Genomic DNA, 14,172 nt, shown 5'->3' with positions numbered 1-14,172 from the left:
CTATGGCCACTCTGCTTTATTACATCTACAAATTGTGCAGATGCACACGTAGTTCAGGGAACAATTGTCTATACAGGGAAAATGGAAAACATGTTATTATTGTAACACGGAACCCCAGCTGTCCAATATGAATCACTGATCCATGGAGAAGACTTCAAATAAAATACAGCGCCACGGCTACTGTGGCACTATAGAGTTCATCTCCAGTATGAGCACAATTCTAACCAACAATATTCATCCCAGTACAACATCTGCAGGAGGCAAAGATCTGAACTAGTGCTTCCCCCTGTACGCTAACTGCACTGCAGAGAACAGCTACTCTGCTGTGGAAACATTCGGACCATAGAAGTCCATAGATCGAAGGTCATGTGATAAGACCCTTTTACTGGATTTTTTTTTCTCCACTGTAATTACTGATGTTAATTATATGTAGTGAAAATAAAACACAAAGCTTGGGGCAGAAACAAACTCCACATGCATTCCATTAACAGATACCTGTGTTCTTTGTTAACAAGATTCTGGCAACTGAAAACAATACAAGTGCAGCAGAACAAGAGGTTCACAGGAAAAGCCTATTTGAACTGTTTTAAGTGACCTAAGTGGTTCCTCTTCACCCACCTTCCAGCCATCTATGCCCAGAATTATCAGCAGCACTAACCCCGGCCAGCAAGAAGCAGAGAGAAGTCTTGTTCTAGGCAGCACTTAACTATAGGTAAAACTGAATCGGATTGTATCTTGCTGCTAGAATTCAGGCAGCTAGACTCAAGTTATCTCTGAAGGTAGAACTGGGAAGATTCGAATTTAAAAATATGGATAGAAACAAAGTCCTTCACAGAAAGTACACAGGAATTATTTCCCCCTTAATTCTCTATTCATGTTATTTGCATGCAAGAAACCTTAAATTTAACCTCTAACCTTGCTTCTGTAGTCACAAAGACCATAAACAGGCCTTCCACTCCTCCAAAAGGTGAAACTGGCATCTGAAATAGCAATTTTCTATTTATAACTAATGTTCATACAGATTAGATCTCTCCAGGGCCACCAACAACTTCTTACGCATTCTGAGTAAGTTCATCAGGAAAGAGGCACAGCTGACTGCTCACTGAGCCAGCAGCCCAGAATGTTTCATCTCTTCCCACCTACAAAATAAACATAAGAGCATTAAAATACTTAACCACGTAATTTGCACTGTATCGTTTCTCAATAACATGATCTGCTTGCTGAGGGTTCTATACCCTGCTGTGCTCAGGCAACAGTTGGGTAGCATGTAGGAGCGCGTCTTAGGGAGATGGAATGGTGAATACATCATAACTTTCGGAGCAGGAAACTTCATCCTACATATTATTAACATGCATGTTAGCGCACGTTATTAACCTTTCATACCAGCTGTTAATGGGTAACCTGCACAGGTAGGTGAGATGTTATTTCATACTTTATCCAGATAATCTTTACTTGGGAAAGAAAGTTCTACTCTTAAGTGGAATGCTTCAAGCATATGGGAAACAGGAAACAGTAAAGATACTGTTCCCCACATGATCTGCATCAGTATCCCAGTACCAGTCTAAAATAGGCCAGCCACAGCAGGGAAACACACCAACCCACTGTTTGCAGCCTTCCAGCAATCATTTCACACCTTATGCTATGCTTGCTGGAGCTGATGGCCTCACAGTACCTTCCAGAATCAAATACTAAAATTCTCATTCAGGAAGTTAACATTTGGCATTATTAGCCAGGAAATTCCATATAATTCTTCCTAGTTTTATTGCCATTAAGGGGGTTGATTGAACGTCTTCCCCCCCCTCGCCCCTTCTCTTTGCCACTGCATCAAAAAATGAACATTGCCAATTATTTAATTCAGGAATCCTTCTAGTTACTTCATATTTTGTATAAATTCTCATATAAAACCACACATAAGCTATTGGTTCTGAGACTGAAAACAAGGTTGCAGTTTTCTGATCCGGATAAACCAAGAAAAAATTCATAATGGAAACTTGGTTGCAATCTTAACTATGGAAAATCACTACTGTTTTGCAGTGAAGATTAAAAACAGAAAGACCAACTCAAAAAAATCAAGAGAAAGGAAAGTACTAAAACAGACTGTACCAGTAAAGGAAAAACAACAGAGGTTTAACAGATGACATGGGCCCTTGGTATGTAGAGTATCATGCCTATTAGTATTTGAACTACACTAGCACAGTTAAGAACTCAACACATTAAGCCCAGAACACAGTTGAGTGCTGCAAGCATATGGATTAGACATCAGACTCAACACTGCCCAGAGCCTGCATTCAGATACATCTCCAGTGAAGGCTGAGGTTTAAGACACAAACTGATTTGTGATTGACAAGCATTGAACCAACCAAATGTCCTGCAAGCCTTATGTTGACATCTTCAAGAGTATTGTCAACATCCAACACATTTGGCAAGGAGGAGCCTGCCTTTCTGGGGAGTTCAGAATGAGAAGAGCTCTCCTCCGATTTCATGATACCTGGCAGCTTCAGCCATTTGGGTATTTTCCCAGGGACCCTTCTCAACACCTGTGGAGCTTCATGCATGCTTGCTGGTTCTGGCTGCTCATTGGTCTTTTTGTCACTTCCCACTTCTGGTTCAGACAGGGATGGAACTGTTGATTCTAAAGATGACGAAGCAGAAGGAACTAATGATTTGGACAAACATCTGAGGAAGAAAATAAGCAAGTAGAATTAAGCTTCATTTTTTCATAATAGCCCCTTGTACCACCACCACCTTTAAACTTTTGAAGTCAGATTGAAAAGGCTCTTCTTTTTCATGATAAAAGCCCTAGGATTTACTTGATTTAGTCACTGAAATCCTACTTTGCAAAAAAGGACTCACAAAGCTATGAAGTCAAGTCTGACAGTATGACTGTTTCAGGAGAAAATGAAGTCCTAGTTTCTTCAGAGCACATTTCTTTGTAGTAAGATGGGCTTGTTTCATGCTTCCCATCCTTGAAATACTCACCCATTTGCAAGTCTATTCAGTCCCAACATACCTGGCTACTAATAAATCAGCTGCAGAAGGGGAAACTGCAGAGCTCAGCAGGTCCGATTTCAGGTAAGAATCTGTTTAAAAATGAAACCCAAACACTTGTTTGGTAACATAGGGACATTAATCACCACAGACTCACGTAGCTCTCGGCTCAGCAAGTACCTGCTGTATACTATAGTAAATCTCCATCACCTTGCCCCAACTGACAGAGGACACTTTTAAACTATGACAGTTTCTTTCACAACTCAAGGTGCCCTATTTCATCATTCAAACCTCAAGATCTTGACATTTTCTTTCAGTGCTCACTGCATCTCAGAAACTTTTCTGTGAAGCCAGAGCATGCTGTAATCTCTGGGAGAAACAGAGATTCTAAGCATAAACCAGAAGTGTCAAAGAATCAAAGATTCAGATCTGTTCTCCCATCTCCAGCCAGTCCACTACAATAGGTCTGTAAAAGTGTTTCATAGTCATTTGTCTAGTTAACATTTTGAACAATGGAATTTCCTTCTAGAGAGTCGTTCTTCCATCATTCTCGTCCCCATAGTAAACAATACCTACTCCAGAGCCTAACAAATCTCATAAGAAAGGTACTATTGTTTACACTTGTGCTCAAGCTAACTGACCAAGCTAGCTCTGAAGCGCTGCAGCCATTCGGAATGGGAACATTTGCCAGCATTCTCGAGGACTGCGTTATCTTTTGTCGGAAGAACTCTGAACATAAGGATGTAATTCTTCTGGGTTTACTACAGGAGCTACACAGTCAGCTGAAGAAGAGAGGAAATTCACTCACCCCTGCACTCCTCAGATCCAAAATGAATGACAGCAGTTGGAAAGAGTTTAGCCTGCAGCAAAAAGGGGAAAAGAAGAGATCACTGATTGTAGATGCTTTCACAGTTCACTGTGAACATTAGAGACAGGTTAGACAGCTACGGACAAATTCACAGAGTTTAAGCTGAGGTCACTGAACCATCTATAATTCAGAAAAGGCTAAACTTGTGTAGAGCACAGGGCACTCGGAGTAAGACATGAAGCAAAATTCTATGATCTATTCTGCTACACACAGATGATGAGACCTGTACAGCGAGTGCTCATTGCGCTGATGACCTGCCATTTGTTCTCCTCTGTCCCCGTATCTCAGGCCATTATATTTCACCCACATTCTCCACTTCTGGGCAGGTAACGTGAGTATGATTAAGAATCTTCCGAGATCTGAGTGGCTGATAGTAAGAGAAGGAAAATCCAGCTATGCCCTCAGAAATCTATTCTGGATTATCCTATTACATTTATACCCTGTCTCTAGTTGGAATTTGTCTCGTTTCAACAGCTTTCCAGGGTGTACTCTATCCTTCATAAATCCAGCCTAAATTCCTAGTTCCTACTTGTCAGAATAATTGCCATATTCAAACATTTTTTTCATCCATTTAGCTCATTATGTGAGCTAGATAACTGTAGGACTGCCTTTTTCATGTCTGCATTTATCAGTCTGATGATCTTTATTTCATGTGCAAATGTTATTAATGATTATTTTTTATTTATATATCTACCTCCAAACCAGATAAAAATAATGAACAGAGCATGGCCAGAACTAATTCCAACAAAACACCAGCATAAGTGATCTATGTTTTTACAACAATTCCTCCCTGACTATTATTTGAGATGTCAGTCAGCAAATCATAATTCATTTAGTGTGTGTTTTAATTACACTGTATGGCACACCTTAAAAAAAATCCCACATATAGGTCACGAAGCACTGAATCAAGTGAAAGTAAGTTAAAGTATGTAAATTTATTGAGTCTGTGATCTCGTAAGTAGTGTCTCCATATAGAAAGACCTATGATAAAAGGATAGTGCCACAGTGCCCTGGCTGACCACATCAGTGGAAAGGAGGGAGACACTGCCTGTCTCACTGGGAATGGCCCCAGAAAGGTATGCACCACATTACCTTGAATTTTATCTTTTTGCCTACCTCTTCAGCGCTCCACAACAACAAGCAATTTCTGGTCAAACGCATACATAAAAAACACATTAAACAGAGTTCTCATTAGCTCATAATCTAAGAGAACAAACCCTTCCTTCTGCAACCTAGAAGTGCAATAAAGCCAGAGTCAGCTTTTGCCACTCTACCATTAACTATCACTACACAGAGAAGAGACACTTCTGCAGGGAAAAAAAAAAAAAAGGGGGGGGGGGGGGGGGGAGAAAAGTGGAAATGTCTGAAATTCTAGTCAGCAGGTTCCTAATTTAACCTGTTCGTAAATTTACCACACTGCTTTATACATCACTTTCCCCCATTTTAAGGTGTATACCCATCATACAGGAAGAATGAGATGGCAACTGCTGTCTCTCAAGTTACTCAAATGTAACGCACCAGATGCTATCCAGCTTGCTGCAGTTCACTTGTTTTTCTCTAATTTTAAATAGCAACAAATCAAAATGATGAAGCTTCTGACAACTTATGTTGACAATGGCCATTCTCACCATCTTCTCCTTTCATTGCTTTACACTCAGTCTCTTATGTCATGGCTAAATAGCTTTATTCAACTACCTCTGCATAAATAAATACTGAATAAAATTCAATACAAAATATGAATTATGTTCAACATACTAACACATTAAATGACATTATACTGTTGAGAAGTAATTTGTCAGTAGCTCAAAGGATGACCTACCGAACGAATAATTGTAAACATAAAAGAAACTGTTTTCAACTAGCCCTAAGTAATATACAGGATCAGATTCAAGCCAGTAAGAAACAGTGATTACAATGTAAAAAAATTCAACACCATAAGAAATGAAAACATATGAACAATTAACACAAACACTGTATTTTAGAAAGAGAGAGTTAACAAAATTAAGCATGCTGATTAAAGATCTGGAAGTCAGAAGAAATGGAAGTAAAATCCTTAGCTATTGAATCCCTAGCTATTGAGTAAACATTACTTGGAAAAAATGGAGTCTTAGAAACGCTGTGCAGCCCTAACTAAAAAAAAAGCAAGCAGGGAAGCAAGCATTAAAGCAAACTAGCAAATGTTGTTATTTACCCATAATTAAAAAATGACAAAGATATTTCAACTTTGGCAGCTAATGCTTCTGAGGTGAATAATAAGGAATGAAGCAGTAGAATGGGTCTAGAGAAGGAAATTCGGAGAGCTAAAATACAATTCAAGGATTAAAACAACAAAAAGTTACAATAAGAAGTTCAGAAAAAGGAAGTCCCTAACATAATTGGTTGGGCCACCAATTATTAAGATTAAGGAATCCAATTAAAGAAGAGAATTTCCATGACATCTTTGGATCAGTTTCATTATCAGGGAGACTTGGAGGAGAGTAACTTCGTTCTCGGTCTGTAACAAACTACAACATGGGTAAGGCTGAGCAGCTACAGGGGCAGAAATATCCTGCAACGTCACTGCCACCACAGAATTACTGAATGGTTGAGGTTGGAAAGAGCATCTGAAGATTGTCTAGTCCAAATCCCCCTGCCCTGAGCAGGGTCAGCTAGAGCAGGTTTCTCAGGACCATGATATGCCCAGTTAGGTTCTGAATATCGACAAGGATGGAGACTCCACAACCTGCTCAGGCAACCTGTTCCAGTGTTAGACCACTTTTTCCTTTTATTTCAATGAAGTTCCTGTAATTCGTGTCCATTTCCTCTTGTCCTTTTATTGGGCGCCACTGAGAAAAGTCTGGCCCATCTTCCTTGCTGTTTCCCATCACGTTTATTATACACATTGACAAGACCCCCCCAGAGCCTTCTCTTTTCCAGGCTTAACAACCCCAACTCTCTCTGCCTCTCCCCCCCATGTGTCAGATGCATCAGTCCCTTAATTATCTTTTGGTCCTTCGATGGGCACCAGAGAAAGTGTAAAACTGGACTCACAGTCCCACTGGTTCAACCGAGGAACCACAAAAGCAACTGCAGGTAAGTGAGGAGCGTACCTACCTACGAAGCTTGCTCTGTCACTTATAGTGATTACAGTATGACACCACACCCTCAGAGAAACTAAAGCAGTAAAAAAACTGGTGCTGGAGCTGATACATTAAAAAGCACTACATCACCATGTCCAGATGGTACATCCAAATGTTCTCAAGGGACTGCAGAGTAAGAGGTTTAAAATTATTAAGCTTTGTGCTAAAACCAGACACTGCTGCAAGCACAGGCTTGTATTTTTAAAAGGGTTTGAAGGTGATATGCAGAAGATTAATACGATATGGTGTAACCAGCTGTACCAGTAAGGATTCTGAAAGAAAAATATCATACTTATTACCAGAAATAACACATCAGTATACTACTACATAAAGAAAAACTAGCTGAAACAATTATTTTAAGCTTTCAGAAGGCCTTATAATAAGAGACAGGTAAAGAAACCAAATCATAATAGTGTAAAAGACGTAAGTACTGTCATAGCCAGAAACTGTACAGAAAATGTTGATTAACGGTCTACATTTACCCTGGCAAAACAGTAACGCTAAATTTCTCACCTTTATCCAATAAATAAATAAATAGATAAAAGCAACTGCCCCTGTTCGTATCATTAATGCATACTTAGGAATTGTGCAGGGCAGGCTGCCTGCTCTTCAGTTTTCTTGAACCTCTGTTGCCACCATCAGCACAGTCAGGATACTGGAATGACGGTCCTTGGACCTGATCCAGCACAGCAATTACCAGAACTCAAAGGAACCCTGATCTTCACGGGGCAGTCTGTGGATTGCTACCTAATACAGAGACTAATAAAACTGTATTAACTGGAGGCAAAATGAAACCGCTTCACCTGTCTTCCTGACTACAAACTTCAAATGAGTATGTCGTATTACAAATTTTTTTACATTAATCCAAAGGCTGTAGAAGACTTTGACATACAGTATGGCCCACATCATGTTAGACTGGAGCAGGAGACATTCATCAGTCTACTCCAAGTCTCAGCTCCTGCTAAAGTGGCCAGGCATCTTCACATCCTTGAACTGACATTTTAGCAGAAATCATTATTTATTAGGTCTTTTAACATTTCATTCCTCAATCAACAGGGCCTAAAGGTTGCCTGCTCCAGTCACAAAGACGGCTCTCCATAAACTTTTTTAATTAAAAAGTACCAGACACGGTTTAGAAACCCCAGAGAAAACTCTTGCAAGAGCTTTGATGTTTCCGCTGCATTCGTCTGAAGGGATCCCTCTATTTAGGAAATGGGTGCCTTAAAAAGGCCCCCCCCAACACACATACACTCAAGCCCTTTTACACACAACATCCTTTTCATGCCAGCTGCAAGTTGGAAAATGAGGTTTTTGTAGCGTGTTAGTGTTGGAATTTTTTAATAACCTCCCCTCTCTTTTTTTCCCCTCCCGACCAATTATCTTGGTAAATAATTAACATTCTGAAGGAGATAAGTAAGCACAGCATCTCAGAGCTCAAAGCCCTTTAGTTCAAAGCCCTGCCCTTTTCTCTTCGTTTCCCTGCTGCCGCCACCGAAACTTCCTTGTCAATCAAGCTCTGGGCACACACATCAAAGCTTCATGTGGGAATGGCCCCAAGGGGTCAGAGAAAATTCATGGCAGGGCCTGCATGAGGCACAAAGAGAAAAAGAGAGGGAGAAACACAGACCAAGAGCTAGACAGGCACACTCAACCACACCAACACACAGACAGAATGTGCCCCAATATAAACCTCTACCCTATTTACTCACAGGTTGACAAATAACCATAGTTCTAAGTCTCAGGATCCACCTCCACAACCATTTCCCACTGCTGGCAAAACATCAGTCCAAATGTTTCAGTTCAAAATCTTTTAATTGAAAGAAACTTAAAGGAACTAGACAGCAGCTCACAAGTATACAGAGTGCAACCTCCTTCCCATGGCTCATTTCCCTGCATCCCTATCCTTTCCTAGGGGTCAGCCAACACAAGAGTCCCCTCTTGCCAAATTTACATCCAATAAGTTCTTTTTCTTCAATTCAGATAGACTGTTGGCTCATTCATACAACCCTTTGCCTAGCTTCCTTTGTGCAGAATTCTCAGGTACCATCCCAATTTCAGCACTTACTGACGGTTCAGTATGGAAGGCAGCTAGCTACATCTCACTGATCACCCCAGGAATTCTCCAGCCAGTCACTGGCAGGACATAACGCTGTCTGAGATTTTTTTGTAACACAAAATTATTTAAATCAGCACCAATTTCACAGAAAAAAAAAAAGCAGCCAGTGGAATGATCCCACTGGCCAAGGAATGTCTTGGCATAAAGATGAGAAGGCTTTAGTAGCTGCAGTCCAGGAAAACAGTCAAACTCAAAGATGGAGCCTTTAGTATTCTCTTAACACTGCTAAGAACACAAGGATCAAATACTGAGCAGACCATTACCTGAAAACTATATTCTCAAGTCAGATGGTATTTCCTCGTTTGCAGTTGTTCTAATGCATATATCAATGTCTCTAGAACAACAACTCTGCAGTTCTTAACCTCACTGCATAGGATTCTTATAAGAATATCTGTGAATCAAAACAGATTTAGAAACCTCTCAGAGTCACAACTGAGCCTGTCAGATTGACCAAAAGAATCACAGGCTGCTTGAAACAAATATTCAAAAAACTCCATTCAGTTATATGCAAAGAATTACTACCATATGAATGAGTCAAAAGCTAGTTACTATACTCAGATATCCAGCATTTCTCTTCCTTGCTGCTTTGATTTCCAGCCAAAGATACAATGCCATTCTGACTGGGAAAATAGATGCTGTTAATCTATCAAATTATAATGTCCAAATCACACTGTGCAAGGCATATTTACAAGATACAGTTAGATTCTTATTTTTATTGCAACAGCACCTAGAAATCCAATTGAAAACGGTGTCCAATTGTGCAATTACATATATGTAATGAGTAGCAACATGCAATATAAATAAAAATGTAAGAAAGTATGATGTTTTGGGGTTTTTGGTTTGTTGGCGGGTTTTTTGGTACAGATGAAAAACTGAGACCTAAAGAGATTAAATAACTTATTCAAGGTCACACAGGATGGCAGTAGCAGAAATGAGAACTAAGTATGTAAGTCTCCAGAGTCCCATCCAAGGCCTTAATCACAGGACAGCTTTCTTCTGAAAGGATCAGAAAGTCACTGATGAGGCAAGAAGTGGAGGAAGCCAATGTCCTGCTTACTGTCCTCCCCATTTAAGGAGCATCATTCCAAACTCCTCAGATTTTAAAAAGATCTAAATAACACAGCTTCATCAATTTACTTAGTTACAGTTGCAGAAGTTTAAATGAACGCTTTCCATTTCTGAAGTCTGAAGACCAGCCTGTTACTCATAAAGCCACATTTAGTCTGAAACTGTGTAGCTAAGTAACTCAAAGTTTTATTTCAGACACGCAGTTACTCAGACACCATAGTGGTGAGCGTGGTTTATGACAGCAGGGCATCCTGGCTGTAGAGTGGTATACTGGGGCTACTGCATCTTGCATTCCATGATAAAAATATCTAGAACAACATTCCCCTGTGAATCCAGCTGTGATACACAAGAAAAAACATTTCTGCTTTGTTTTACTGCATGTTTTAGTAACTTGTTCTCTAGAGCACAGAAAAGATTCCAGGCAGAACCCTCTCCAAATAACGTCTCAATACTTCCTCCTTCACTAAGTATCTCCAGACATACACATTCAAAAAATCCTACAAAAGAGTATTGCAAAATACGTACATTATTACCATGCAGTTATTCTGTTCACTGACAAGAGTGATGCTTTCAGACCAGGCAGAGAGTGCTGTCTAAGGGGAACTTGCAGCTGCCAGAATGAGAAGCATTCTTTCCGTTACATGATCTGAAAAGATTAGAGTGCCACAGGTCTGCTGTTAGTTTGATGTTAAAAGATGAATAAGAAAATAAGCACTTCAAAGGAACACGCGCATGGAAGGAGAAACCCAAGCTACCAACATGAAATACTGCATAGTACACACACCCCAAACACATAAACTAGCTCTTGGAAAATTCAACCGGAAAGCCGGTGGATCAAAAGCTTCTCCAGCAAGACTGCAAAGCATCGCTGAAACAGAAATAAACACTACAGTCATGGTGAAAGGGGCAAACTGACTAAGTGGTTCGTGTTTATAACCTGAGAACAAAGCTGCTCAATGTGGACTGCAACTGCCAAAGAAGATGGATATTCTGCAGCCAATACGGAGGAGGTCTGATCCAGCTAGAGCAGGGGACCTTTAAAATTCATAAGGCAAAGATAAGGTTTGAAAGCACTATTTTGAGAAGGCTACTTAAGAAGGAATCCAGGTATAAAGAGCATTCATTGAGCCCTTGAGCTGAGATCAGAAAGATCTGGCCTCCGAAACTGACAGTAGAAGAGAACATTTTTGGCAGAATTTCCACTCTAAACTCAGTCATACAAGGCAGGCCCTCAGCCGGACTGAAGTGCCTAACCTTACTCGAAGTCAGCATAGGCAGCAAGCATGGACAGTCTTTGCAAGCACAGTTAACAGACCTCGCAAAACAAACAGGAGGTAAGATTGCTACCAAAATCTAGTCAGATGAGAAAATCCCGAACGGGTAAGTAAAGGACTAAGACTTCATACAGGAACATGAATGCCATCTTCTGGGCTGGATGAATTTCATTATTAATTGCCATTTTCTTTGCTAATGAGCGGAATAACTGCAAGGACTGCCCCTGGAAATACCTGCAACGGACTGACTCTGATGAAGTATTTTTTTCTGAAATTGCATTCAGACTCTTGTCAGAAGCAGAGAAGGCTTCCCACTGCTCAATTTGTAGTCGGCTTCGCTGAACAAGCGTGCCAGATGTGTTGCCCGAACTGGCATTAACAAATAGGATATGGAAACAGAACCAAAGGCAAAGAAAGAACAAACAGCTCCTCTGGATTTCTGCCCCACGGTACACGCCAGAGGAAACACTCGGTGCACTCTAAGATCTGATTAGAAGATCTAAATATTTATGTGGAAGCCTGTGGACTCCTTTAGCTCCTCTGAAGACAGATGATGGCCTTCTGCCCTCTTTGCTGCCTTGACTTTTCCCGTGCCTGGTATTCTTACCTTCTGCTAACTCTTTCCTAGTATTAACTCAGCAATCAATGATTTTTTCCACTAATGCACCCCAGATAGGCACTACACAAGTGCCTGTTTCTGGGAGGAGAAAAGAAGGGAAGAAGCAAGTCTGAAAAGCTCAGCTAGCCTAGAAAAACACAAACAAGCAACTAGAGCTATAAGGAACCCAAAGCCAAGTGCTACAAAAGGGAAGCCTGCAGTTGATCAGTTCTGGAGAGCAGAACATTATAAAACACTTCAAGGGACACGAGGATAAGGCAGCCAGCAAAAACAGCAATAACAAAAAATCAAAGCAATGCCTTGAAGTCTTTATGGGTTCCAAAAACTCCGTGTTGCTGCCAATCTGTGTGCTCACTATACTGTAAATACACACATATTTTTGGAGAATTCACTTCAGACAGTTCTTTCAGCCCAAGTATCTTGGCAAACAAGTTGACAATATTTGTCTTTTTTCCCAGTTTTGCTTGCAGCCTGAAGGTTCTCCCTTCATTGTAAGCGATCAGATTTAATGAATGTGATTCCAATCTTATCAGCTTGAACAGAGCGAGAGGGTGGAGAGAGAGCAGAAGTGCTGATAATATGGTACTCCACCATCTGCAGTGACTCCTGTTATTGGCCTCAGCACAAATTTCAGTCATTTATAAATATTTGAATGCTCAAATGTGCTCACATTACTGCCTCAGACACCATCCACTACTTCTTACAGACAGCACCAAGGCAGTCTATAGAGTGGAGGATAACCTACTGCTAACTTAAGACCTGGGAAAGCTAGGTGCAACTCCGTGATTCATGTCTGACATTGGACAAGCAATCCCGAACAACCAACTCCCAGTCACATCACAGAAGCAACTCTACCCTAGTGGAGGGTGGGGTTGTGATACCAACAGAAATCATGCAGTCTCCATGACAATAAGTTCCGTTGGCAGCAGTCAACGTCCAGAACACTTTGTGCTTGGGCTCAAGCAGGCTCTGCCTCTGACAGTCTCAGCAAAGACCGTAAGTTTCTAGAAAATCCTTTTGAAGTTCATCAAGAGAATTCTCATACCCTTGGAGGATGCTGCTAGAATTCGCTATGTACCAAGGCATTTCTCAAAGAAAAGAAAACAGAAGGCAATTAAGTAGCCTATGACTAAACTGAATAGAATAAATAATTGGATGCTTTTCTGCCACAGTCCTACTTAAAAGTAATAATAAACAGCCCACTTATGTTTAGACATAACAGCATCATGTATTTTGAAAATATTTTGAGACACAAGGCAACCTAGAAAACCAAGAATGGACTGTGCAGAAGCCATAAGTCAAACTCTATTCCTTTACTCTTTGGTTTTCTTAACTATTTCTCATTTTCTGTTTCTCAAGAGTTTAAGCATCATATTTGGGGAACAAGAATCTAAGAAGTCCCTGGGAGCAAAAGGAGAATAAACCATGTTAAAAAAAAAAAAAAAAAAAAGGAAAAGCATTTATGGAACAGGGTAATTAGACAAAATCTCATGTTTGAAAGTCAGGAATTCTAAGGCTCACACAATTTCAATTACAGCTCACAGTTATGACTGAGATAATTAGATTTCAGTGCAATCTTCCTTATGATCGCCTTTGCTTCCTCTGAAAGTCACTTCATTCCCGAAATGAATATACACTCCAGAGGTGTTCTACAAAGCTCCTACAGTCTACCTCTATTTTGGTATGTTCTCTTCTGCTTAGGTAAGATGTGTACAAAAGAGTGAACAGCCTGATAATATGAAAGTTAGATGTTGAAAAAATCCAGAATGGCTAGATACAACATGGTAGTACCTGTTTTGGAAGACCTGTTTTGAAGAGAAACGTAGGTTTCTAGTCATCTAAGAAATATCCCATTAAAATCAAGTATCAGGTTATGTGCAGGCATCTTTGCAAGGGAACCGCATCAGGTGCAAAGCATTCCAGCAGGCCATTGCTAGCACTACTGACATAGAGCACCCGAAGCGAAAGCTGTGAGTTTTAGCGGTTACATGATAGAACCTGACAACCTTAAAAAGCTGTACTACTGATAAAGACATCCTCCCTCCCCAACCTTTCACACATCTTCCAAAAAAAAGATACCACAAAAAAGCTTGAGAAATTAGGTGTTCAGTTACTTTACC

General features: G+C 40.3%; 1 protein-coding gene across 1 annotated transcript in view; it reads right to left on the bottom strand.

Annotated features, from left to right (window-relative positions):
* The window catches only part of ASPSCR1 (alveolar soft part sarcoma chromosome region, candidate 1), a 49,322-nt gene continuing 35,150 nt past the window's right edge, over positions 1 to 14,172 (bottom strand). The window contains exons 11-14 of the mRNA XM_009324549.1: positions 3,797 to 3,848; positions 3,011 to 3,080; positions 2,489 to 2,676; positions 1 to 1,139 (exon numbers count right to left, since the gene is read on the bottom strand). Coding sequence (XP_009322824.1) covers positions 1,126 to 1,139; positions 2,489 to 2,676; positions 3,011 to 3,080; positions 3,797 to 3,848 — 324 coding nt within the window. The 3' untranslated portion in view covers positions 1 to 1,125. The remainder of the gene's footprint in view (positions 1,140 to 2,488; positions 2,677 to 3,010; positions 3,081 to 3,796; positions 3,849 to 14,172) is intronic.

The sequence above is a fragment of the Pygoscelis adeliae genome, unplaced genomic scaffold (assembly GCF_000699105.1).
Source record: "Pygoscelis adeliae isolate BGI_AS28 unplaced genomic scaffold, ASM69910v1 Scaffold445, whole genome shotgun sequence".
NCBI lineage: Eukaryota > Metazoa > Chordata > Aves > Sphenisciformes > Spheniscidae > Pygoscelis > Pygoscelis adeliae.
The sequence above is the reverse complement of the archived record's forward strand: the minus strand, read 5'-3'. Positions and strand labels throughout refer to the sequence as shown.